The 27500-nt window shown below is 43.0% G+C and overlaps 2 protein-coding genes across 2 annotated transcripts in view; both read right to left on the reverse strand.

Moving 5' to 3' along the window:
- Positions 1 to 767: 767 nt before the first annotated feature.
- Positions 768 to 13038, reverse strand: LOC127618916 (alpha-2,8-sialyltransferase 8F-like). Its single transcript, XM_052091620.1, has 6 exons — positions 12905 to 13038; positions 9203 to 9347; positions 9019 to 9131; positions 5486 to 5569; positions 2778 to 2968; positions 768 to 781 (listed from the first exon to the last, which is right to left on the reverse strand). Exons 1-6 carry the CDS (start codon positions 13036 to 13038, stop codon positions 768 to 770), a joined length of 681 nt encoding a protein of 226 aa, XP_051947580.1.
- Positions 13039 to 16272: 3234 nt separating this feature from the next.
- The window catches only part of plod3 (procollagen-lysine, 2-oxoglutarate 5-dioxygenase 3), a 21717-nt gene continuing 10489 nt past the window's right edge, over positions 16273 to 27500 (reverse strand). The window contains exons 7-19 of the mRNA XM_052091398.1: positions 26192 to 26289; positions 24245 to 24346; positions 23997 to 24128; positions 23753 to 23874; positions 23547 to 23651; positions 22304 to 22429; positions 22083 to 22224; positions 21857 to 21970; positions 21710 to 21781; positions 19479 to 19583; positions 19254 to 19400; positions 16971 to 17096; positions 16273 to 16778 (exon numbers count right to left, since the gene is read on the reverse strand). Of these exons, the coding sequence (XP_051947358.1) occupies positions 16623 to 16778; positions 16971 to 17096; positions 19254 to 19400; positions 19479 to 19583; positions 21710 to 21781; positions 21857 to 21970; positions 22083 to 22224; positions 22304 to 22429; positions 23547 to 23651; positions 23753 to 23874; positions 23997 to 24128; positions 24245 to 24346; positions 26192 to 26289 (1547 nt within the window). The 3' untranslated portion in view covers positions 16273 to 16622. The remainder of the gene's footprint in view (positions 16779 to 16970; positions 17097 to 19253; positions 19401 to 19478; positions 19584 to 21709; positions 21782 to 21856; positions 21971 to 22082; positions 22225 to 22303; positions 22430 to 23546; positions 23652 to 23752; positions 23875 to 23996; positions 24129 to 24244; positions 24347 to 26191; positions 26290 to 27500) is intronic.

Consider the following 27500-nt stretch of genomic DNA (forward strand, 5'->3'; position numbering starts at 1 on the left):
TATAATATAAAACGTATTGCAAGGGAATGCCAAACTTATATTTATTGCGAGGGAACTCAAATCTTATTGAGAGGGAACTCAAATCTTATTGCGAGGGAACTCAACACTTATTGCGAGGGAACTCAAATCTTATTGAGAGGGAACTCAACACTTATTGAGAGGGAACTCAAATCTTATTGCGAGGGAACTCAACACTTATTGAGAGGGAACTCAAATCTTATTGTAAGGGAACTCAAATCTTATTGTGAGGGAACTCAAATCTTATTGTGAGGGAACTCAACACTTATTGCGAGGGAACTCAAATCTTATTGAGAGGGAACTCAACACTTATTGAGAGGGAACTCAGATCTTATTGCGAGGGAACTCAACACTTATTGAGAGGGAACTCAAATCTCATTGTGAGGGAACTCAAATCTTACTGCGAGGGAACTCAAATCTTATTGCAAGGGAACTCAACACTTATTGCGAGGGAACTCAAATCTTACTGAGAGGGAACTAAACACTTATTGAGAGGGAACTCAAATCTTATTGAGAGGGAACTCAACACTTATTGAGAGGGAACTCAAAACTTATTGCGAGGAAACTCAAATCTTATTGCGAGGGAACTCAAATCTTATTGAGAGGGAACTCAAAACTTATTGAGAGGGAACTCAAATCTTATTGAGAGGGAACTCAACACTTATTGAGAGGGAACTCAAAACTTATTGAGAGGGAACTCAACACTTATTGAGAGGGAACTCAAATCTTATTGCGAGGGAACTCAAATCTTATTGAGAGGGAACTAAAATCAAAATTGAGAGGGAACTCAAATCTTATTGAGAGGGAACTCAAAACTTATTGAGAGGGAACTCAAATCTTATTGAGAGGGAACTCAAAACTTATTGAGAGGGAACTCAAATCTTATTGAGAGGGAACTCAACACTTATTGAGAGGGAACTCAAAACTTATTGCGAGGGAACTCAAATCTTATTGAAAGGGAACTCAAATCTTATTGAGAGGGAACTCAAAACTTACTGAGAGGGAACTCAAATCTTATTGACAGGGAACTCAACACTTATTGAGAGGGAACTCAAAACTTATTATGAGGGAACTCAAAACTTATTGAGAGGGAACTCAAATCTTATTGTGAGGGAACTCAAATCTTATTGAGAGGGAACTCAAATCTTATTGAGAGGGAACTCAAAACTTATTGAGAGGGAACTCAAATCTTATTGAGAGGGAACTCAAAACTTATTGAGAGGGAACTCAAATCTTATTGAGAGGGAACTCAACACTTATTGAGAGGGAACTCAACACTTATTGAGAGGGAACTCAAAACTTATTGTGAGGGAACTCAACACTTATTGAGAGGGAACTCAAATCTTATTGTGAGGGAACTCAAATCTTATTGAGAGGGAACTCAAATCTTATTGAGAGGGAACTCAAATCTTATTGAGGGGGAACTCAAATCTTATTGAGGGGGAACTCAAATCTTATTGCGAGGGAACTCAACACTTATTGCGAGGGAACTCAAATCTTATTGAGAGGGAACTCAAATCTTATTGAGAGGGAACTCAACACTTATTGTGAGGGAACTCAAATCTTATTGAGAGGGAACTCAAAACTTATTGAGAGGGAACTCAACACTTATTGTGAGGGAACTCAAATCTTATTGAGAGGGAACTCAAAACTTATTGTGAGGGAACTCAAATCTTATTGAGAGGGAACTCAAAACTTATTGTGAGGGAACTCAAATCTTATTGAGAGGGAACTCAAATCTTATTGAGAGGGAACTCAAATCTTATTGCGAGGGAACTCAAAACTTATTGAGAGGGAACTCAAATCTTATTGAGAGGGAACTCAAAACTTATTGAGAGGGAACTCAAATCTTATTGCAAGAGAACTCAAATCTTATTGTGAGGGAACTCAAATCTTATTGCGAGGTAACTCAAATCTTATTGAGAGGGAACTCAAAACTTATTGAGAGGGAACTCAAATCTTATTGAGAGGGAACTCAAATCTTATTGAGAGGGAACTCAACACTTATTGTGAGGGAACTCAAATCTTATTGAGAGGGAACTCAACACTTATTGAGAGGGAACTCAAAACTTATTGAGAGGGAACTCAAATCTTATTGAGAGGGAACTCAAAACTTATTGAGAGGGAACTCAAATCTTATTGAGAGGGAACTCAAATCTTATTGAGAGGGAACTCAACACTTATTGAGAGGGAACTCAGAACTTATTGAGAGGGAACTCAAATCTTATTGAGAGGGAACTCAAAACTTATTGAGAGGGAACTCAAATCTTATTGAGAGGGAACTCAAATCTTATTGAGAGGGAACTCAAATCTTATTGAGAGGGAACTCAAATCTTATTGCGAGGGAACTCAAATCTTATTGTGAGGGAACTCAAACTTATTGCGAGGGAACTCAAATCTTATTGTGAGGGAACTCAAATCTTATTGAGAGGGAACTCAAATCTTATTGAGAGGGAACTCAAAACTTATTGAGAGGGAACTCAAATCTTATTGAGAGGGAACTCAAATCTTATTGAGAGGGAACTCAAAACTTATTGCGAGGGAACTCAAATCTTATTGAGAGGGAACTCAAATCTTATTGAGAGGGAACTCAAATCTTATTGCGATGGAACTCAAATCTTATTGAGGGGGAACTCAACACTTATTGCGAGGGAACTCAAAACTTATTGCGAGGGAACTCAAATCTTATTGTGAGGGAACTCAAAACTTATTGAGAGGGAACTCAAATCTCTCTTTCAGGCCACGCCTCTTCCAGAAACGGTCCAGTGTCCGCAGGAAGTCTGGGCTGAAGAACGCGACCTGCTGCTGAGGTCTGATTGGCTGAAGGGCTTTAAGAGATTTGATTGACAGTTGAGTGTCATACGTGTAGGCGAAGGCGGGGAGAATGAGGGAGGAGTTGCCGTAAACGCTGACACGCTCTGCAAACAGACCAGGAATATTCTGCAGGTTTCTGTAACCACACACACACACACACACACACACACACACACAATGGTCTCAGATCACTTGCCATGTGTTCTCCAACCTCATTATGCATTATAGGAGAAGACTCAGAGCTGTTGTCAAGTATTGAATAAAAGGATGCCAGTAATTGTGTAGTATATTTGACAAAAATATTTGTTTTGTGAAAAAACTTGATATCCATTAGAGGACAGATTTCTGTGCTTGTTTTAATGAAAGATCAAAAGGCCATCATTGTAAGATTTCGAAACTACTAGCAAGTTTCACAAATTATATTTCCTCCTTGTTGCATGCAAGTCACTGATCAAAATGAAGTATTGGATTTATTTTAAAGATATATACGTAGCATTTTTGCATTCAACTTATTTTAATGTCAGCACAGCCATAAAACCTTTGTTAGATATACACAAATTTATCAACTCATTTAACTTTGCTTAAAAATGTATGTCACAAGAATAACAACAACAACAACAACAACTTACATTTATATAGCACTTTTCTCAAACTCAAAGTGCTTTAAATAGTATAGGGGGGAATCTCCTCAACCACCACCAGTGTGCAGCATCCACCTGGATGATGCAACGGCAGCCATAGTGCACCAGAACGCCCACCACACACCACACACCAGCTATTGGTGGAGAGGAGATGGTAGAGTGATGTAGCCAATTCAGCCAATTCAGGGATGGAGATTATTAGGAGGCCATGATAGATAGGGGCCAATGGGGGAATTTGTTCAGGACACCGGGGTTAAACCCCTACTCTTTACGCGAAAGTGCCCTAGGGATTTTTAATGACCACAGAGAGTCAGGACCTCGGTTTAACATCCCATCCGAAAGACGGTGCTTTTTTTTTTTTTTACAGTATAGTGTCCCCGTCACTATACTGGGGCATTAGGACCCACACAGACCGTAGGGTGAGCACCCCCTGCTGGCCTCCCTAATACCACTTCCAGCAGCAACCTTGGTTTCCCCCAGGAGGTCTCCCATCCAGGTACTGGCCAGGCTCAACCCTGCTTAGCTTTATTGGGCAACCAGGCAATAGCTGCGGGGTGATATGGCAGCGTTTATCCGAGGCTCCCGTCCAGAGCCTGTAGGCTGACGTCATCACAGACGGCTAAAGCTTACAGTGCTGCTGGACACGCCACTTCCGCCTTGCACGCCGTGGCGTTCCTGAGGTGCACCAAGCCAAGGCACTTAGAGAAATGCACGAGAGTAGTCCTGACCCAGGACTAATGCAGGAGCTGTGCTCAACGACTGACTTCGCCCTCCGAACGATGAAGGTCACGGCGTGCGCTCTCGGGCAGGCAATGTATACCACCTTTGGCTCAACCTGGTAGAGTAGCGAGAGGCTGACAAGGTTAATTTCCTTGACGCCCCCATCTCCCAGGCTGGGCTGTTTGGTGACACCATTGGAGACTTCACCTGGCAGTTTTCAACGGTAAGAAAGCAGATAAAATATATCCTGCCCCGGCGGAGCCACAGAATCCAAACTTCGTCTGCTTGTCGCTCTGGACTCCCCCCTTGCGGTGGCAACACCAGCTCTGTCATGTGGAGCTACCCGCAGGCCCCCGATGCCAAGAACCCTAAGAAGGCAGCAGGTTGCGGCCAATCTTGGACCTGTGAGTTCTGAACCAGGCCTTGCACAGACTCCCGTTCAAGGTGCTCACGCAGAGACGCATTTTAGCGAGCATCCGGCATCATGATTGGTTCACGGCGGTAGACCTGATGGACGCATACTTCCATGTCTCGATTCTTCCTCGGCACAGACCCTTTCTCCGATTTTCCCTTGAGGGTCGGGCATACCAGTACAAAGTCCTCCCCTTCGGCCTGTCCTTGTCTCCTCGTGCCTTCACGAAAGTCGCAGGGGCAGCCCTTGCCCTGCTAAGGGAAGTGGGCATCCGCACCCTCAACTATTAACTATCAACTAATCCTAGCTCACACGCGGGATATGTTGTGCGCACAGGGACCTGATGCTCAGGCACCTCAGCCATTTGGGGCTTCAAGTCAACTGGGAAAAGAGCAAGCTCGCCCGGTTTAGAGCATCTCTTTTCTCGGTATGGAGTTAGACTTGGTCTCGATGACAGCGTGCCTCACCAATGAGCACACGCAGTCAGTGCTGCACTGTCTGCATGCCTTCAGACAGAATACATTGGTCCCACTGAAATCCTTTCAGAGGCTCCTGGGGCATATGTCATCCTCAGCGACAGTCACGCCGCTCTGGTTGATGCATATGAGACCACTTCAGCACTGGCTACAGCCCTGAGTCTAGAGACGAGCATGGTGCCACCGCACATACCGCTTGGACATATTTATATCCGATATATATCCACGTACATATATTTGTTCACTGAATTGTCAGTTGTTTTGTGCCGAATGCAGCTGCTAAGTATGAAAGATTTACATTTTAATTCCATAAGTCAAAACAGTGTTTAGGATCAAACTGAAAGACATTTCTTTAATTATTTGGTGTTTTAGGGTGATTTATGATTGTGTTTGTGTTCACTGACTGTTTGCGAATCTGACTGGGGTTTATAGTGATCAGGTCTGTCTTCAGTCCAACATCACTGTCATTAACCGGAGCCAAATTAAACCTGAAACACAGACACAGAGAGAGATGTTGACATTTATGATACATATTAATATATGTTATGCTATAACTGCCTTCAGAAAGGTGTACAATTCAGTAAGATCATAACTCTATAAGGTTATTATCAGTCTTGGGTGTAATCCAATTAGAAAGTAATTAGTTACTGTAATATAATTACTCATGTAATCTGATTATAGTTACTGAATTTCAATGTAATTACTTTTAAGTGCATTACTTATGTAGAATAACTTGTAGCGAGCGATTGTGGAGGAGAAATATGTATGAATTTGTAGAACGGAAAAGTGTTTTCGAAAGTAACTTAAAAGTAAAGTAATTACTAATGTGATTACTTTTTCAATTAAGTAATTAGTATACAATTTTAGATAAATAATTAGTCATTTGTAGTGGATTATTTGTAAGTAATTTAACACTGGTTATTATTGCATTTAATGCTGATATTTCTTCAAATATCCATTTTTCAAAAATAAATAATTAATTATTCAAAATCTTGGTAACCGGGTTGACATTTTAAGACAAAACAAAACATTAGATAAACTAATAAAAGAGGACATATTTAGTTAATTTAATATATATTGTTTATATTTGTAGTACATTATATATTAAACCCTTTAATCTCTGAAGGGGTTTTTAAAGATTTCCTGTTTCAGTGGCATTCTCAAAATTAAAGGCTCATAACTCGACCAAAAAAAACAACAACAAAAAACAAGGAGCGTCGAGTGTTTGGTATCATTGTAAAGAAAATTTTAAATAAAAAATAATGATACAGTTTATGATACATTCTGAGACTCTGCTGAAAAAACAATCATAAAATGATTTTATCATTGTCACTTCATTAATTACTAGGAATTAAACAGAATTTCCTCCAAGCTCAAGAGACACAAAGCTGGCTCCATAACAGGGGTGCCCAGCTATGGGAATTTGCACAGGGAGATACAGTACTTGTATTACGCCCCACATCAAGCTCGAAATTACTTGCCAAGTGGTAAGGACCCTTTTGAGGTTACACTGCGAGTCTGGGATCTCGATTATGAAGTTAAACGAACTGATAGAGGCGGGGCACGTCAAATTTACCACCTCAACCTCCTTAAATTATGGAGAGAGGCGGTCCCCGTGTCCATAACGACAGTAGTTCTGGAGAGGGTGGAGCTCGGGCCAGAGGTTAAGTCCAAAGCCGATCCATTCACCCAGGTCCCTCGTGGAGACCACCTCTCAACATCCCAGCTCGCAGAGGTGGCTAGTTTGCTAAAAACATTTTCGTGGACGTGTTCTCTCCTCTTCCGGTCGGACTAACCTCTTACAACACCATATCGAGACCCACCAGGAGTAGTTGTGCGTAGTCGGCCATACCACGTACCACAGCACAACAAAAAGGTGTTTCAGGACGAATTGGTGGCAATGCTTTCGAAATGGGGGTAATAGAGGAATCGCATAGCGATTGGACAAGCCAGGTTGTTCTTGTCGCTAAGAGTGACAGGTCGGTCCGGTTCTGTGTTGATTACCGGAAAGTCAACGTGGTGTCTAAATTTGGCGCATACCCGATGCCCCGAATTGACAAACTGCTTGATCGGTTGGTTGCGGCTCAATTTTATTTGACACTGGATTTAACTAAGGGATATTGGCAGATCCCTTAACTCCATTATCCCGAGAAAACTGCCTTTTCCACACCGTTCGGATTACACCAATTCGTTACTCTTCCGTTCGGTTTGTTCAGGGCTCCACCACATTCCAGCGTTAATGGATAAAATCCTCCAGCCGCACACTGCATCTACCGCTGCCTACTTGAATGATAACCTTATATACAGTAATAATTGGCAGAGGCATATGCAGCATCTGTGAGCCATCTTGAAGGCAAATCCGGAAAAAGTGCGCAATTGGGTGGGTGGAGGTACGGTATCTGGGCTTCCACTTGGGGCATGGGGAGGTACGTCCCCAAATTGATAAGACTGCAGCGATAGCGGCCTGCCCACGTCCCAAGTCCAAAAAGGAGGTGAGGCAGTTCATGGGGGTGGCTGGCTATTACAGAAGGTTTGTATTTTTCTGATGTCACCAGCTCTATGACTGATCTCACTAAAAAGGGGGTACCAGATCTAGTCCAGTGGACAGAGGCGTGCCAACAGGCTTTCATGAGAGTTAAATCTGCACTCTGTGGTGGGCCGCTTTTACATGCTCTTAACTTATCTCTCCCCTTTTTTTTTTTACAGCCGGATGCATCAGAGAGGGGGTTGGGGGCCATGCTCTCGCAGGAGGTGGAGGGTGTGGAACGCCTTGTGCTGTACATTAGCCGTAAGCTCTCTCTGAGAGAGACCAAGTACAGCACCATTGAGAAAGGATGCCTTGCCATTAAGTGGGCGGTCCTAACCCTCTGCTACTACTTGCTGGGGCAGGCCTTCATCCTCCACTCGGATCATGCCCCGCTTCAGTGGCTCCACCGCATCCAATGCGCGGCTCACTCATTGGTACTTGGCACTTCAGCTCTTCAAATTTAAGGTGGTCCACAGGCCGGGGCCGCAGATGGTTGTGGCTGATTTCCTCTCCAGGAATGGGTGGGGAGTTGGCAGGCCGGACGTTGCCCAGGCCTGAGTTTGGCTGTGGGGGTATGTGGAGCGGGACGTGATCATGTGTCTGTCGCTGGGGAGAGACGAAGCAGTAAGGGCCATCACCTGGTGATTTAATGATACATAACACCTGTGTCTCATTACAGTGACGATGGAGACGGGCTTGAAAACCCGCCGAGAACGCCAGTGAGGAGAGAGAGAACAACACGGGAAGCCAGAGATTGCCGTGTATAGTGAACGTTTTATTAAGTCTAGCTGGAAAGCCTGGCCTTGATTTGTGTTAATAGAAAGCCCGTGTTTTTATCTTTGAAGTGGAACGCTTTAATAAAAAGCTGTAGTACCTGGACTGCTGTCCCGCTCCCTTCTTGCTCGTTACACTCTCTAAACAAATAAAACATAATAATTGTACATGAGAACTAATTACACATGCAAACACATCTTCGCGGTAACACGCTCAACAAGTCACGTGATAAGATGCGCGGATTGACGGTCTCAGATGTGGAGGCAACTGAGATTCGTCCTCCGCCCCCTGGATTGAGGTGAGTCACTACGCCACCACGAGGACACATTGGGAATAGGGCGTTACAAATTAGGGAGAAAAAGGGAGAAAATGAAAAGAAAAAAAAAGGAACAAAAGATATGGGAGGTGTTTTTACTGTTGTTTTCCTAACAAATGTATGAGGTAGTATAAAATACTTTTATTTGCATTAAGCATTGTTTTCCCCTGCTGTTCGTAATCCAAACAGAACAGACCTGAAGCACATTTTTAAGTGGTGACTCACCAGTTGAGAATCACTGCTTTATAGAAGTGATAAAAGTGCCTGAGGTTGAAGACACTTCTGTAGATGTTGGATGTCTATAGATCAGAGGTGTTTACCGTATGACAAAGTCTGCGCTGTCAATCTGGCGTCCACAACTGCTGTTCTTCAAAATCCCTCCACTGCCCACAACAGCACACTGACCCAAACCACGTCCACTCCAGGGGAAATCCTGCACACACAACAGCACAAATAAACACTGTTCAATGATTTATTCTGAGGACTGCACATGTTCACACAAACCTCAGGCAACAATGTGTGAAGTGCCGCGTCCACTGTGTGTGTGTGTTTTCTGCTGGTTTCATATGGGATCGTCTGATTGACAGCTGTGTTGTGTTTGGTCAGGTATAATGATCCTGTGGCGTTACAACACATCTTCAGTCTGATTCTGGAACACACAGAGACACAAACTTTACTAGGAGTCATTTGACATCATAATTCAGCTCTGTAAACATCTTTGTGACTTCTTTATCACTTACATCAGTACAAAACTTCAGTATTCACAGATTTATGGTTTAAACTCGTTTTAACTGCTTGTCTCTTTAAAGATTAACACATTGACATTCTTAGAAAGTTGCTACAGGAACATAAACATGATGAAAGATCACGAGGCTACACAGAATTTGCACATTTTCGGGCCTGCTTGTAAGGAAAAATCAGATAGGAGAAAACTATTATTACAAAGCATTATTAAATCAGCCAAAATATCTCAAACATCAAACAACATTCACATATTTCTGAGAGAGAAAGAAGTTTCGAGACTTGATTGTAGAGTAAACTGTCACTATATTTAACCTCATGTGACTCATGTGCTCTATTTTGTCTTCGCTAAAGGGAACACATAATATAAATGAATACAAACTGACTGAATACTGTTCACAAGACTCTAGACTGTCATTTAAAGGAGATCTATGTCTCTGTTACAGTGCTCTATATTTAAGTAATTAACAAATGCAGCCTTTTATTGCCTATATATTCACCAGATGAGTTTTTGTATACAGTATATATATATATATATATATATATATATATATATATATATATATTTCTCAAGGTGAGGTTGTCACAGTTTGTCTCCACTGTGTTCAAGGACTCTTGTTTATATTACGGACTCAAGATGGCGCCGAGTATGGCTGCTGCATTGCGAGCTCCGACACAACACTGCAGTTTGTTGTTTGTTTTGTCTTGGATGTTGTCTGCCTTATTGTATACGACAGACAAATGCTTTTGGACAATGGTTCTGCAATTACACACCAAAAACAGGACTTCAAATTCCTCAACGCCGACCCGCTGTTTACAAACACACCAGCGGAGCCCTTTGTCTGGGCTGTCCGGCCGTGGAACGCAGAAGGAAATGGGGACAAAGAGCCAGCGTTCTCATCAGAGTAAGATGTCGTGCAAATCGACCCCCACTACCCAGTATACTACTGGCAAATGTTCAGTCTCTGGACAACAAGCTCTGTGAGCTGAGAGCGCGGATCTCTTTCCAACGAGAGACTGCTGCATTATATTCCTAACAGAAACCTGGCTGGCTGCGGAGATTCCAGACTCAGCCATCGAACCCGCGGGGTTCTCCGTGCACCGAGCGGACAGATCGAAAGACCTCTCAGATAAAAGCAGAGGTGGTGGTGTATATTTTATGATCAACAAATCATGGTGTGATCAGAGGAACGTACATTTTATCAAGTCTTTCTGCTCTCCTGATCTGGAATATCTCCTGCTTCTGTGTCGACCATTCTGGCTACCGAGGGAATTCACAGCGGTCATCATCACAGCTGTGTACATCCCCCCACAAGCCGACAGAGACCGGCACTCAGGGAACTGTATGGGTGTATAAGTGAGCAGGAAACCGCGCACCCTGAGGCTGCGTTCATTGTTGCCGGAGACTTTAACAAAGCCAATTTTAAAACAATCGCACCAAAATACCACCAACACATAAACTTTGGACCGGGGACCGGGTTTTGGACCATTGCTATTCTCCTTTCCAGGATGGCTACAAATCCCTCACCCGTCCACCATTTGGCAAATCGGACCACTCTTCCGTTCTGCTTCTGCCCTCTTACAGGCAGAAACTGAAACAGGAAGCACCCACCCTCAGAACGATCCAGTGCTGGTCGGACCAGTCAGACTCTGTGCTACAAGACTGTTTTGATCACGCTTAATACATTTTATGCTCGTTTTGAGGACAATAACACCGCCCTCGCGGAGAGAGCACTCGCGGCCGACGCTACAGAGGTTGGTTCACTCCCCGTCTCTGTTGCAGATGTAACCCGATCCTTCTGATGGGTGAACATGCATAAAGCAGAGTTTGCTGATGATATGACGGTGGTAGGTCTGATCACTGACAATGATGAAACCACCTACAGAGAGGAGGTGCACACTCTGACACGCTGGTGTCAGGAGCACAACCTCTCCCTCAACGTCAGTAAAACCAAGAAGCTTGTAGTGGACTTCAGGAAGACAGACAGAGAACACAGCCCCATCACCATTAATGGAGCACCGGTGGAGAGAGTCAGCAGTTTCAAGTTCCTCGGTGTCCACATCACTAAGGAACTCACATGGTCCGTCCACACTGAGGCCGTTGTGAAGAAGGCTCACCAGCGCCTCTTCTTCCTGAGACGGCTGAGGAAGTTTGGAATGAACCACCACATCCTCACACAGTTCTACACTAGTACTGTAGAGAGCATCCTGACTGGCTGCATCACCGCCTGGTACGGCAATAGCACCACCCACAACCGCAAAGCCATGCAAAGGGTGGTGCAAACTGCCAGAAACATCATCGGAGGTGAGCTTCCCTCCCTCCAGGACATATATACCAGGCGGTGTGTGAAAAAAGCTTGGAGGATCATCAGAGACTCCAGTCACCCGAGTCATGGTCTGTTCTCACTGCTACCATCAGGCAGGCGGTGTCACAGCATCAAGACATCGGATTACCGTAGTGGACTTCAGGAAGAAAGTGGTGGTGGCGTAGTGGGCTAAAGCACACAACTGTTAATTAGAAGGTCGCTGGTTCGATCCCCACAGCCACCATCATTGTGTCCTTGAGTAAGACACTTAACTCCAGGTTGCTCCGGGGGTATTGTCCCTGTATTAAGTGCACTGTAAGTCACTTTTGATAAAAGCATCTGTCAAATGCATAAATGTAAATGTAAATATATATTTACATTTACATCACTGTCATGACTGCATGAAGTGATTTCATCTGATTGCACTACGTTTCCCAGAATCCACTGCCCTAATCACTTCATCGTTATCCCCACCTGTGTACCATTCCCTCATCAATTTCCCTGTGTATATATACTAGTTTTGTTAATTAATTGTCAGTCCTTGAATTGTTATGTTTGAAATGTTATATGGTTCTAGTTTAGATTTAGTGTTTGTTCCAGCATTCTGTTCCACTCCAGCGTATGTTATTAAAGGATTTAAAAGGACACCATACATTACAGAATGACTAACCATCACAAGGAATACGGATACACTTATCTGCTCTTCCCAAGATCTTCCTCTACCCCAGTGATCTCTATTATCCTCCTCATCCATTCAGCCACACCCACATGAGCATGGAGCCAACAAGATTATTTATGGAGCTTTTCAGGTAGGATCTTCCCTCCTCGAATATTCCACAAAATTCTACCAACTCGCAGTTACAACCAACATATCAGATTCATACCTCAAGTCAATCTACGGTATGGGTTTAAATTACCACAGATCCACAACTCTTCTGGAGGCGGGGAACCTTTCCCTATTGGACTATATCATTGCCACTCTGATCCTCCATTTACCCTCACTACCCTTCTTCTCCAAAGTAACTCATTGTCCAGTTTTCTTTCCTCACCTTGAGGAAACTGGAGGCCCCAGCTTCCACGACTCCTTCCTCACCCTCTGTCTCCAAGGTAACTCCACTTCATTCAACTCCCCTTAATAATTTTTTGGGGGGATGCTCACCCTCTCCTGTTTCTGCTGGTCGATTCCCTGCCACAGCCAGCAGTAGCGACCATGGTTAGAGAGCCAGTGCCCATGCCTGCAACGGTTAGCGAGCCAGTGCCAATGCCTGCCACGGTTAGTGAGCCAGTGCCCATGCCTGCCACGGTTAGTGAGCCAGTGCCCATGACTGCCACAGTTAGTGAGCCAGTGCCCATGCCTGCCATGGTTAGTGAGCCTGTGCCCATGCCTACCATGGTTTCCGAGCCAGTGCCCATGACTGCCACGTTAGCAGGCCAGTGCCTGTACCCTCGACCGTCCCAGAGCCAGTGCCTGTAGCCTCGACCGTCCCAGAGCCAGTGCCTGTAGCCTCGACTGTCCCAGAGCCAGTGCCTGTAGCCTCGACCGTCCCAGAGCCAGTGCCTGTACCCTCGACCGTCCCAGAGCCAGTGCCTGTACCCTCGACCGTCCCAGAGCCAGTGCCTGTAGCCTCGACCGTCCCAGAGCCAGTGCCTGTAGCCTCGACCGTCCCAGAGCCGGTGCCTGTAGCCTCGACCGTCCCAGAGCCGGTGCCTGTAGCCTCGACCACCCCAGAGCCAATGTCTGTAGCCTCGATCATCCCAGATCCAGTACCTGTAGCCTTGATCATACCCATAACCACACTCCAGGCAGAAGGAGTAAGAGAAGGAAGAGGAAACATTCTCCCCAGTCTTTACCCGAGCTCACAACCACTGAGGTCGTTCCCCAGTCTCAGCCTGTATTCTCTTCCACGGCTCTCAGCCCCGAGCCTCTCATGGCTGTGCCTTCCACAGCTTCTCCCCCAGAGTCTTCCATGTCTCCACCTTCCACGGCTCCACTCATCGAGCCTCTCACTTCTCCTCCTTCCATGGTTACGCCCCTCGAGCCTCTCAAGGCTCCTCTTTCCATGGCTCCACCCCTCAAGCCTATCAAGACTAGTCTCCTCCAAGGGTTCTATCTCCTGACCCAGTCCTTGACCTGTGGCCAACTCCCAGGCCTCCAGATCCAATCCCTGCCCTGTGGCCGCCTCCCAGGCCTCCAGACCCAGTCCTTGCCCTGTGGCCGCCCCCCAGGCCTCCAGACCCAGTCCCTGCCCTGTGGCCGCCCCCTAGGCCCCCGGACCATCCTCTTGGGATCCTTCTTCTGCTTCACCATACCATCATCCGTCTTGCGGCACCAGGAGTCGCCCTTTAAAGGAGGAGGAGGGGGTAATGTCACAGTTTGTCTCCACTGTGTTCAAGTACTCTTATTTTGAACTTTTCTCCTGCACTACATTTCCCAGAATCCACTACCCTAATCACTTCATCGTTATCTCCACCTGTATGCCATTTCCCTCATCAGTTTCACTGTGTATATATACCCTCTAGTTTTGTTCATTAATTGTCAGTCCTTGAATTGGTATGTTTGAATTGTGATGTTTGAAGTGTTACGTTGTTCTGGTTTAGATTTAGTGTTTGTTCCAGCATTCTGTTCCACTCCAGCGTATGTTATTAAAGGATTTAAAGATTCTACTCCTGAGTCTCCTCTCTTCCTCTTTCACTCCTTGGACACTATACATTACAGAAGTTTATTGACAAGGAATAATAATAATAAACTATCAGTAACTATTGACAGATTTTTGTCGATAACCGATAGTTCCAAAAAGAAACTATTGGCACTGATTAATCAGTAAAACCGATATATCGGTCTACCTCTAGTTTGTAAGGAACTATTCTTTATAAAGCTTATTTGGATCAATATATATTGTAAAAAGTGCATAGAAAATTGAATATAAAGTGTACATTAAAAATGTACACCAGTGCATAGGTTTGGTTTGATAGTTGGCAGGGATATGGGGAATGAGTTTCAAAATGTTAGTATTAAAAAAACTAAATCTGTCACGCATATTCAAAGGTGTTTTCTCAGTTAGGCACTTACTGACCGAAGCAGAATCCTCCATTAATTGGGTCGTACGCAAGTCCAGGACATTTTTCTTTTTTACTTAGACCGGAAGCATTTGTACACGTAGAATAAGCTTGTTTAAAGCTATTAATTTAAACGGTTGGATTGAAATCTGCTCGTGTTATCTCAAGAAACTATTAAATGACTCAAGTCAAGTCTCCAAAGCAACCAAATTGGGCCTGTTGCTAGGGAGGGTAGAGTCACATGGGGTAACCTTCCTTGTTGATTTTAATACACAAACACTCAATGTGTTCCACACAGGTTTATTACTGCCTTATACATTTGAATTTAGAGTTGTCCTCACCTGTTTAGTTCCCGTTCCCAAACCAGCAACCTTCCCAAACCAGCAACCTTCTGAGTACCAATGTATTATACAGAGCACTTATTACAGGGACAATCCCCCCGGAGCAACCTGGAGTTAAGTGTCTTACTCAAGCGACACAATGGTGGTGACTGTGGGGATCAAACCAGCAACCTTCTGATTACCAATGTGTTATACAGAGCACTTACTACAGGGACAATCCCCCCGGAGCAACCTGGAGTTAAGTGTCTTACTCAAGCACACAGTGGCATCTTGGTGGTGCTGGGGCTTGAACCCCTGACCTTCTGGTCAGTAACCCTGAGCCTCAACCACTGAGCCACCACTGCCCCAGATCTAAGGGTGATCGTGCATCTTCTGTGATTGGTCCTAGTCCCTGGAACAGTCTCTCTTTCCATGTGAGGTCAGAATCATCATTAGCCATTTTTAAATGTGCTCTATAAAGGCTGACTTCACTTTGACTTACCCTGTTTTGTGTTTGTGTCTCAACATGTGTATTAAAGGTGCTGGAAGCGATTTTAGCCGTTCCACTAACACAAGACTGAGCCATATAATTAGCCACACCCACTCTTTCCAAAACGCTGCACCCCCAAAGATACCAAATGAGCTTTATTTAGACCGAAACGAGCAGAAACGGTTAAAACCAACAGCCGTGAAATGAGACAAATGCACAATTGATGTGTTCAGACTCCTGAACGCACAGGATGATTGACAAGCAGAAATACAGGTAAGAGGAATGCTTTCTGCAAGTCATTTATATAAAAAAACTAATAATAACTTATTATCAAGCACCTCACCTACACATTTACCGATTCAGAAATGACATTCATAACCAGAGGATTATTATAATCTCAGAATAATATCAGTTTAGTAACAGTAAATATCCAATAGAAGGCCGGCGATTGCAAACCAGAGAGTGCTGAAGACATGTTTCACTTATTATTAAAACGTATGATATGTATATCTACAGGAATATAAATATTTTTGCATACTAATAAAAAGAGATAAGTGCAAGTTTGATTCAAGTTAGAAATCAGATTAATATGTACATTTACTGGGATTTCTACCAGTTACTAATTAAGATCACTACACACATTCACAACAGTTTTTCTCCAATATTTATTTCCCAAAGGCAACAAATAATTTAAAGCAATTTGTACAAATCTCCAGAGTACAAAAGCTATTTAAGGACTAATGCTTAAAAAAAGAAGAAAAAGCAAATACTCTATAAAATCAAGTAAAAATGTGGAGCTTGTAAAAACAAATAAATCTCATATTGGACACGAGACGAAAGTCATCTGTAACAATCTGCACAACAGTAACATCTGATATTTCATTTACAGAGTAAACGCGCGCACATACACACACGCACGCACACACGCACGCACACACACACGCACGCACGCACGCACACACACGTGCACACACACACGTGCACACACACACACAGAGTCCAGAAGATTTTTAAGGGTCAACGAAAGACACCATGATGTATCGTGTTCCTCTGGTGGTGGGTAACCCCTCGTGATAATGTGTCAAACGGCCGGGATGCATAAACGACCAGCCCTTCCTGGGAGACTCCACCATACAGTCGTAACGCAGAAACTTACAGCCTCCACCCTAATACACACACACACACACACACATACAGAATAAACACACATTAAAAACACAACTCACCCACATGCACACATATACAAACAACACAATAAACAAACAAACAAACAAACCTGAATTTCTGTTGTACTGTCATGGCAGTCATGGCTGTTAAGCAGGATGTGTGTGTGTGTGTGTGTGTGTGTGTGTGTGTACCTCATAATCTTTGCCTTTGCTGTTGAGAGCGATGTTAATGGTGAATGTGGAGGAGTCGTGATGTGGGCGGAGCGACGGCTGCTCGTCAGGACGATAACGAACCACAAAATTCATCACGGCCTGAGCCTGCAACACAAAAACTGTTACTTACATACAAACCTAATATAACATATAAAGTAACACATTAAAAGACATTATGTAGGAAAAGTGTTACTAATATCCTCGGCTCAATCATGTTTCGCTAAATGTCCTTATATGAACGGAAAACAGGGTGTGCATAATAGAGTGACGTGTCTCATATGTGCTGTTATAATTACTTGACCAAGCAAATTAACACCACACTTATCACACTAATGGAGCAGATGGCTGTTAACATATCCAAATTGAATTCAGGGTGTGGTGAGTGACTCCATTCAGGTCTCCTTAGCAACCATATTGGCCCAGTTGCTAGGGAGGGTAGAGTCACATGGGGTAACCTCCTCGTGGTCGCTATAATGTGGTTCTCGCTCTCGGTGGGGCGTGTGGTGAGTTGTGCGTGGATGTTGTGGAGAATAGCGTGAAGCCTCCACACGCGCTACGTCTCCACGGTAACGCACTCAAGAAGTCACGTGATAAGATGCGCGGATTGACGGTCTCAGACGCGGAGGCAACCACGAGGACGTAGAGCGCATGGGGGATTGGCCGTTACAAATTGTGTAGAAAAATCGTATCCTAATATTAGGCTCAATATTTAGTCGTGAAATCTGAAATTCCTCACGATTAATTTGGAACAATTCATAATTATTCTCCAAAACATACTGAGGACAGACATGTCAATGAAAAGACCATTTGCACTAAACGAATATTGAAAAATATTTTGCTTTTTCATTGAATGGCTGAAAAACGTAATTTTGGATAAGAAATAAAAGTGTAAACAAACGAACACAAAGTATGCAGTTAGAAGTAGAGGTAGACCGATATATCGGTTTTACAGATTAATCATACCAATATTTGCTTTTTGGAACTATCAGACATCTGCAAAAATCTGTCAATAGTTGCCGATAGTTTTTTCATCATTTCAAAATAAGAGTCCCCAGTGTGTTTCGTGCATGTTTATACTTAATAGTCCCACGTTATGCACCAAATCTGAATTTTTCTGGTTATTATTGATATTTTGGTTGAATGAAAAACTGCATCTGGGATTTTATTCATTTTGGACTCTTTGTCTTTGCCCGCCAATTCTATAATTCTATAAATTTATTTTAAAAACAAACGTCCGATTCATCTTTTATCGGCCTTTCCCACCAACTTAGTTATCGCCAAAATCCACCATCGGTCGCCATCTAGTCAGAAGATTTTTGAAACATTCTTTGTATTTAGGGACTTTATGGAGGTTTGATTTATAAATGTGTTGTGGCGCACCTTTTTTCAATTCCTGGCTCTCAGGCACCACAGACGTAGGCTAGTCTACGAAGCTACCACGGAGCAAGGCAGAAGGCAACAAGAAGAATGGCTAACGTTATGATGAGACAGAGGGAGTTAGTGATGTCGACATGACGGGATCACCCATGGCCATATATGAGGGAGATGTTCGAAATTGTCAGCATCAAAAAGGATTCCTGGCGAATGCGCTGCGAATTGTGTCACAATGCAGGAAGTGTTGGCTTTCAAGAACTCGCCGTTGAATTTGAGGTATTTGAGGCTACGGGTAAATTACATGTTTTAGTGTTATCTCATGAGCCAATTCAATGTTTTCTGTAATAATATTTTATTTACTATATTTGTTAGGTCTGTAGTCTTAGCATAAAGTCATACGGGTGCACATTGTGCTAGCACATTTACTTTAGTGCAGCACATGTGCTAGCTAATGTTAGCATTATATGATATATGATTATATAGACATATGTTTCATGTTTGTGTGATAAGTATTCACTGAGTTTCAGATGCTTGTGGAGACAGAGACGGCTGAAAGCGCACCCTTCATTCTGTGTCATTTGAGTCATCATTGAGTCTGTGTCGTGTATTTGGCGCCATCTCCTGGTGGTCATATGTAACATTGTGCTTCATGTGGATTATCTAATGATCTATACATCTGATTATCTTGTGTGTGGACTCGATTGAAAGATAATCACAGACTCTAAATAATCATATGTGATGATTTTATGTTTTGTTTATATTGTCTTTAGTGTCGTCCCGTTTCAAACACATTGCACAAAATGCATCTTAATACCAGGTGTAAACAAGGGCAGGTGTATAGACTATATTATTGACTCAAAGGTATGTGTGTGTGTGTGTGTGTGTCACCTTTGGATAGTATCCTGGGTAGAGTTTCTCGGTTACAGGAACAATGTAATCTTTGAGAAATTTGAGCCACTCCTTCTCATATTGTATCTGATTCATGTGAATATCTACAGTTGGAACATTCTCATAACCACCTGCCAACCGCTCGTCCTGAGAGAGAGAGAGACAAGACAGGTGAGCTGTTGTCAATCAAACACAAATAAACACTCACATGGTGGGGTGACTGACCGAGTGTTTTCCTCCAGACCATTCACCGAAATGTTCCATTGTCTCAACGAGTTCGTCACACATTCTGTCAGAGAACGCTGGAAACCAGTACACATCCGGACACGGCTGACACACACATACAGAGACACTTTAAACTGGATTCAATATTAAAGGATTAGTTCATTAGTCATTGTTTACTCACACCTGTGTTGTTATAAGCCTATATGACTATCTTTCTTATTCTTAACACAAAAGGAGAAACTGTAACGATGCGATGGGGAGAACAATAAGACCCAAGAGCAACAGTTGAAAGGATTTATTAATCATAACAATGAGCATTCACTGGGTTGACGAATGTAGAGAATCCCAACAGAGACTGTAATCTCCAATGGCGTGCACGTCGTCGTCACGCAAGTGGCAATCCGTGAAGAGTGTGTTCGCAGGACGAGTGTGTGCGTTAAGGAAGTCAGGAACCGTTGAAGCTTGGTGAGGTGCAGAACAACGCCCAGCCGAGATGAGCGAACTAAACTCCCAACACGCTTGGCAGAGACGAGGTATCCTCCGTGGAAGACAGTACCCACCCCTAGATTAACCTTCCTGGAGGTGAAACTGATCTATGAAGGCGCGGACCAGATGTCCCAAGCTGGGACCCAACATCACTCCTCAGGCCCATAACCCTCCCAGTCAACCAGGTACTGGAACCCTCTGCCCTTCCGCCTGATGTCACGCAGTCTCCTGACCGTGTACGCCGGAGAGCCATCAACAAGACACAGAGGAGGTGGGATGGCTGTAGCAGGGTGTAATTCAGAACGTAATACAGGTTTGATTTTGGAGACGTGGAAAATGGGGGGAATACAAGGTACTTTGAGACGGACCGCCACCGGACTAATGACCTTGGAGATGGGGAAACGGCCCAATAAACTTGGTACCCACCTTATGTGAGGGGATTCGGAGCGGGATGTCCTTAGAGGACAGCCAAACGTTTTGCCCAGACACGTAAGTTGGGGACTTGGCCCGGTGTGCCGACCTTCTCTGGTGGCTTTCCTGGTGCATCGGCACCTCAGCATGAAGGTGTGGACGGACAGAACTTGTACGTCAGGTTCTTCTACGGGGGGGCTGATAATCGAGGATGCACAGGCAGGGTGATAACCCCGTAGACGACGGCTGCAAGGAGTTGTGGTCATTCTCGACCCCCAGACTAAATGATCACTCCAAAAAGATGGATTACGAGAGGCTGCACAGCGCAGAGCATTTCCCTGCTCCTGATTCGCTCAGCTTGCCCATTTGTCTGGGGATGAAACCCAGAGGACAAACTCACCGTAGCCCCCATCTGTTGACAGAATTCTGCACAAAAATGTGAAAAATTGGGGGCCTCTGTCAGAAACCACATCGACCGGGAGGCCATAGATGCGGAAGACGTGGTTCCTGATACCACTGTCTCCCTCGCTGAAGGTAAAACGACTGTGTTGCCATGGGAGGGGGCTTCTATGTCCAGCCTTATGTCGTTTGCTGTCAGGTTTGGACATGGTGTGACTGTGGTGTCCTGTAGCTCCTCTGTGTTTCTACTTGAGTTACAAATACTCAATAAAAAGGCTGGGCATAGAAATGCATCAAACTCTTCAGACATGTTTAGTAAGTTCTGTTCTGTGTTTTGTGTGCAGTTGTGTTGTTCTGTTGTCACTATCACTGTTTTTAGATAAACACAACGAGTTTTCTCTTGAACGCCCCCAATGTCGTGAGGGGTGTGTGAACTGTTGCTCTCGTGTCCTATCATGAACACACACAGGAGATCAACAGTGAACATTTACACTCAATAATACATCAGATATCAGTTTCTCATCAAATATTATCATAACAATCATGAGCTCATGAATAATTAATTAAGACTTCTGATTGACACTTTTGTGTCCTTTTGAAGTTGAAGAGGTGGTCACCATAAACTGCCATTGTGACATCACAGAACACAACATTTATGTATAGGGTTATAACAACACAAGGGTAGAACGAATCCTTTTAGTACTAATAAAATTCATTTAAAAACGCATTTCTTTAGTGTTGTTTGCTAAGCCAATCATTTCTTTTACTACTGCACAAACTCATACAGTTTCACCAAATCAGACAAGAATAAAACTCTTTGAGCTGTAACTTTACTAAGAGATTCAACTTGGTGGAAGAAACAACATTTGTGCTACACTGTTTCACCGCAGGTGTAATTTTAGTGCGTGTGTATAAACTCATCAGTTAATTCTCACCTGTTCAACAACATAATCATCATCCTCAAATATCCTGGAATAATTCTCATGGATATATTTCTCCCTCCAATCCTAAAGCACACACAGACACAGGTTAGTTCAGTTGTTTATCTCATCACGTATGTGTTTAATGCCAGTGAGTCTCACCGCTGGGTTGTCAAATATCTGCCACATGTCTGGATACAGACGACTGATGTTATAGTTACTGGAGGAGACCAGACGACCAAACTCATCTCTGTTCGTCACAAACATAAACACACCCTGCAGGAGAACACACAAACAAACACGCCGGATGTTTCACCAAAAGCACAATATGTTTCAAACACATGAGTGTTGAGATCTACTAGAAAGCATGTTTTTATTTAAGTCTCACCTGCTCGCGGACGCTCTTAGAGAACGTCATGTCGGGATCCATTCCCTCCTGCTGATAGAGAGAGATTGCTGCCAGACGCGTCCGCAGTGTCTCTCCACGAATCAGATACACCTGAGTGATGTACGGGACGTTCCACAGACCACTGAGAGACACAGGTAAACATTTACACACATTAGCACACACTCGACACATTCATAAACATATATGGAGAATATACTCACACTCGTTTGCTCTGCACGATGTCGATATAATCCTCAGATCGGGAATAAAAGCCCTCAGGACTCAAAGCACCCCAGAAGTTTGACCAGAGCTTCCCGTGACGAGACAACATGGGCGCTATCACACCCCTGACACACACACACACACACACACACAGAGAGAGAGAGAGAGAGAGAACATCATCTGTTAAACATTTTAGCACTCTCTAAAAAGTTGAAGCAATTATTTAGATTCATTCTTGTTTCACTCCAGATTCACACCCGTTTCACTCCAGATTCATTCTTGTTTCACTCCAGATTCATTCTTGTTTCACTCCAGATTCACACCCGTTTCACTCCAGATTCATTCTTGTATCACTCCAGATTTATAACAGTTTCACTCCAGATTCATTCTTCTATAACACCAGATTCACACCGGTTTCACTCCAGATTCATTCTTCTATAACACCAGATTCACACCGGTTTCACTCCAGATTCATACCGGTTTCACTCCAGATTCAGTTTTGTATCACTTCTGATTAATTGTTGTTTCACTCCAGATTCATTCTTGTATCACACCAGATTCACACCCATTTCACTCCAGATTTATACCCGTTTCACTCCAGATTCATTCTTGTATAACACCAGATTCACACCCGTTTCACTCCAGATTCATACCTGTATCACTCCAGATTCATACCTGTTTCACTCCAGATTCATACCTGTTTCACTCCAGATTCAGTTTTGTATCACTTCTGATTAATTGCTGTTTCACTCCAGATTCACACCTGTATCACTCCAGATTCACACCTGTATCACTCCAGATTCACACCTGTATCACTCCAGATTCACACCCATTTTACTCCAGATTCAGTTTTGTATCACTTCTGATTAATTGCTGTTTCACTCCAGATTCATACCTGTATCACTCCAGATTCACACCTGTATCACTCCAGATTCACACCCGTTTTACTCTAGATTCAGTTTTGTATCACTTCTGATTAATTGCTGTATCACTCCAGATTCACACCTGTATCACTCCAGATTCACACCTGTATCACTCCAGATTCACACCTGTATCACTCCAGATTCACACCTGTATCACTCCAGATTCACACCCATTTTACTCCAGATTCAGTTTTGTATCACTTCTGATTAATTGCTGTTTCACTCCAGATTCACTTCCATTTTATGCTTGATTCAGTCTCGCTTCACCCCTGTAAAATGTGAAATGCTAACACTGTAGAATTGTGTGCCGTTTACTCACTTGTTCTCTTCGATGAGAATCCTTAAAACATCTAGATTAGTCAGAGCAACATCAGAGTCTATACTGAAGAAATAATCACATTTCACATCCTTCTTACACGCCTCCCTAAAAACACACACACACACACACAGTCAGCTGTAGAGTTATGGGAAAGATCAATATAAATATCAAATAAAAATGAAAGAGGGGTTTGTGTGTGTATTTACACTGCCATGGTTCTGGCCTGGTCCTGCTGAAGGTTCTCCTCTGGTCCAATTATTTTCGCCCCAGGGAACAGTGATCGATGACGCGTCCAGAACCGTTCCACATGCTGCTCATGATAGACAACCTGCACGCATACACAAACACGGGCGTGAGCAGGCGTGCTGCTTGAAGATTGTCATTAGTGCATGCAAGAACATTTAACATTGTTGTGTATGTTGTCAAGCATGTGTATGTGCGTTTACATACATTGTTGTGAATGAAGAGTCGTAAACGTGTATGTGGGTAGTTCAGTTTTGCGAGTCTCTCCAGAAATTCTTCTAGAAACGGTGTCGGTTGCTCAATAAATACAGCAATATGAACCAGCGGCATCTCCTCGTCCTACACAACAACATTCACAATACATATCCATTACAACTTCATCCTGTTTTAGATTTGTGTTGCTCCTTTAGCTATGATGGTTGTGTTATTATTGTTTAGAGTGGTTGGACACTCACAGATAGTTGACTCAGATCCAGAAGATCATCATCACAGATTCCACAGCCGTGCTCATATGTCCACGCTGACGGCACGTAATTACCCAGATAATTCAGCTGGAGCTACACACAAACACACACTGATTAGCATTAATAGCATGAAGCTATGCATTGTTAGCACGTTTTAGCATGTAGCTATGGGGTTGCTAGCATGTTTTAACATGCAGACATTGCTAACACGTTGCTAGGCATTTCTAGCATGTTTTAGCATGTAGCTAGGTGTTGCTAACATGTTTCTATCATGTTTTAACATGTAGCTAGGTGTTGCTAACATGTTTCTATCATGTTTTAACATGTAGCTAGGTGTTGTTAACATGTTTCTATCATGTTTTAACATGTAGCTAGGTGTTGCTAACATGTATCTATCATGTTTTAACATGTAGCTAGGTGTTGCTAACATGTTTCTATCATGTTTAACATGTAGCTAGGTGTTGCTAACATGTTTCTATCATGTTTTAACATGTAGCTAGGTGTTGCTAACATGTTTCTATCATATTTTAACATGTAGCTAGTTGTTGCTAACATGTTTCTATCATGTTTTAACATGTAGCTAGGTGTTTCTAACATGTAGCTAGGTGTTTCTAACATGTAGCTAGGTGTTTCTAACATGTTTCTATCATGTTTTAACATGTAGCTAGGTGTTGTTAACATGTATCTATCATGTTTTAACATGTAGCTAGGTGTTGCTAACATGTTTCTATCATGTTTTAGCATGTAGCTAGGTGTTGCTAGTATGTTTCTATCATGTTTTAACATGTAGCTAGGTGTTGCTAACATGTTTCTATCACGTTTTAACATGTAGCTAGGTGTTGCTAACATGTTTCTATCACGTTTTAACATGTAGCTAGGTGTTGCTAACATGTTTCTAACATGTTTTAACATGTAGCTAGGAGTTGCTAACATGTTTATCATGTTTTAACATGTAGCTAGGCAGTGTTAGCATGTTTTTAGAGTGATAGATTGAAAAGGACTGATGGAAAGATGGTAAAAAAGAGCGATAGAGTAGTAGACAGACAGAAAAGTGATAGATAGATAGCTAGATAGATAGATAGATAGACAGATAAATAGTAAAAAGCAGGAAAGAGAAAAAAAGATAAATAATGATAGAAAAAGTGAGAGAGGGAGAGAGAGATAGAGTAAGGGCCCAAACATACTTCACGCAAGTACTCAAACGCAGACGCGAGCGCTAACTTGTGGTCTCGTTGTACAGACATTACATGCAGTCTTGCGTTGCTCTGGCGGTTACAAACCTTGGACCACAAGGGGGCGAAAGAGTTTTTTAGGCCCCACGAAACCGGATGTGGTGGAATCAACATGTCGACAGTTGAGGAGTACAGCGTGTACTTCCGTTAGTTTATGATTTGCGCTGACACATTTCGTGATGCGTATGTTCAACACTTGTATCTTAATGTACATATTAACACAGCCTGAGGTGACGGTAAAGCATTCAACTCACATGTGAAAAGTGCTGTCTTCACTGAAGCTTCGGCAGCAGCCACATTCTTTATTATTGACGTTTTGTTAACTCCGCTCCTTCCGCTATGTACGGCAAACTGTGTGCACTGAGTGTATGAAGCGTCCAACGTTCACACTCCGTTGTGACGGCTGAAAAGTGCATCATCCGGGTACTTAACATACACTTCCTTAACTGCATTTTCAGTGTAAACATACAACTGGCATTACTTGCAAGTGTGCAGTTGGGGATGTTTTTGATCGCCCGCTGTGTGGAAACCGTAATCCGATCAGTTAGAAAAGTAATACGCACCCGAGTCTAAAGGTCTGTGACGCAGCATGAAAGATCTACAATGAGTTGGTGTCTAATAGTTTATTGTGGAATATGTGAAGGTCTGGATATTAAAGGAGGGGTATATTTCACAGAGGGATTACTGTGCACAATGTTTACGTTACCTTAGTCGGCCCGTTGCCATGGATAACGACAGGAAGTGTGTCATAGGCCACGTTCCGAGCCCGGACTCGAGATTTCTCAAACTTCAGGACTACTTCCTCTGGAAAAACACACAAACACTTTATTTGTGTGTGTTTATGTTTGTATGTGTTTATCTGAGTGTGTGTGAGTATGTGTATGAGTGTGTGTGTGGGAGTATGTGTGTTTGTTTATGTTTGTATGTGTTTATCTGAGTGTGTGTGAGTATGTGTATGAGTGTGTGTGTGGGAGTATGTGTGTTTGTTTATGTTTGTATGTGTTTATCTGAGTGTGTGTGAGTATGTGTATGAGTGTGGGAGTATGTGTGTTTGTTTATGTTTGTATGTGTTTATCTGAGTGTGTGTGAGTATGTGTATGAGTGTGTGTGTGGGAGTATGTGTGTTTGTTTATGTTTGTATGTGTTTATCTGAGTGTGTGTGAGTATATGTATGAGTGTGTGTGTGGGAGTATGTGTGTTTGTGTGTGTTTATTTGTGGGTGTGTGTGTTTGTTTATGTGTGTTTATTTGTGTGTGTGTGTAAGAGTACGTGTATGAGTGTGAGTGTGTGTGGGAGAATGTGTGTTTGTGTGTGTGTTTGTTTATGTTTGTGTGTGTTTATTTGTGTGTGTGTGTGTGTGTGTGTATGAGTGTGTGTGGGAGAATGTGTGTTTGTTTATGTTTGTGTGTGTTTGTTTATTTGTGTGTGTGTGTATGAGTATGTGTATGAGTGTGAGTGTCTGGGAGTATCTGTGTTTGTTTATTTGTGTGTGTTTGTTTATGTTTGTGTGTGTTTATTTGTGTGTGTTTGTTTATGTTTGTGTGTGTTTATTTGTGTGTGTGTGTGTGTGTATGAGTGTGTGTGTTTGTTTATGTTTGTGTGTGTTTGTTTATTTGTGTGTGTGTGTATGAGTATGTGTATGAGTGTGAGTGTCTGGGAGTATCTGTGTTTGTTTATTTGTGTGTGTTTGTTTATGTTTGTGTGTGTTTATTTGTGTGTGTGTGTGTGTGTGTATGAGTGTGTGTGGGAGAATGTGTGTTTGTTTATTTGTGTGTGTGTGTGTATGAGTATGTGTATGAGTGTCTGGGAGTATCTGTTTGTTTATTTGTGTGTGTTTGTTTATGTTTGTGTGTGTTTATTTGTGTGTGTGTGTGTGAGAGTATGTGTGTGTATATGAGTGTGTGTATATGAGTGTGTGTGTGTGAGTGTGTGTGTGTGTATGAGTGTGTGTGTGTGAGTGTGTGTATATGAGTGTGTGTGTATGAGTGTGTGTGTGTGAGTGTGTGTGTGTATAT

Source organism: Xyrauchen texanus, chromosome 25 (assembly GCF_025860055.1).
Source record: "Xyrauchen texanus isolate HMW12.3.18 chromosome 25, RBS_HiC_50CHRs, whole genome shotgun sequence".
NCBI classification, from domain to species: Eukaryota; Metazoa; Chordata; class Actinopteri; order Cypriniformes; family Catostomidae; genus Xyrauchen; species Xyrauchen texanus.

Bases quoted from the DNA above. Each gene is read 5' to 3' on its own strand.
- LOC127618916 (XM_052091620.1), bottom strand. From the start codon at position 13,038: ATGGGCACTGGCTCACTAACCGTGGCAGGCATTGGCACTGGCTCGCTA. The intron at 9,132-9,202 runs GTTTGTGTGAAC...TTGTGTGTGCAG, and splicing joins TTCACACATTGTTGCCTGAG to GATTTCCCCTGGAGTGGACG. The intron at 2,969-5,485 runs GTCAGTGAACAC...GTGTGGTTACAG, and splicing joins CCCAGTCAGATTCGCAAACA to AAACCTGCAGAATATTCCTG.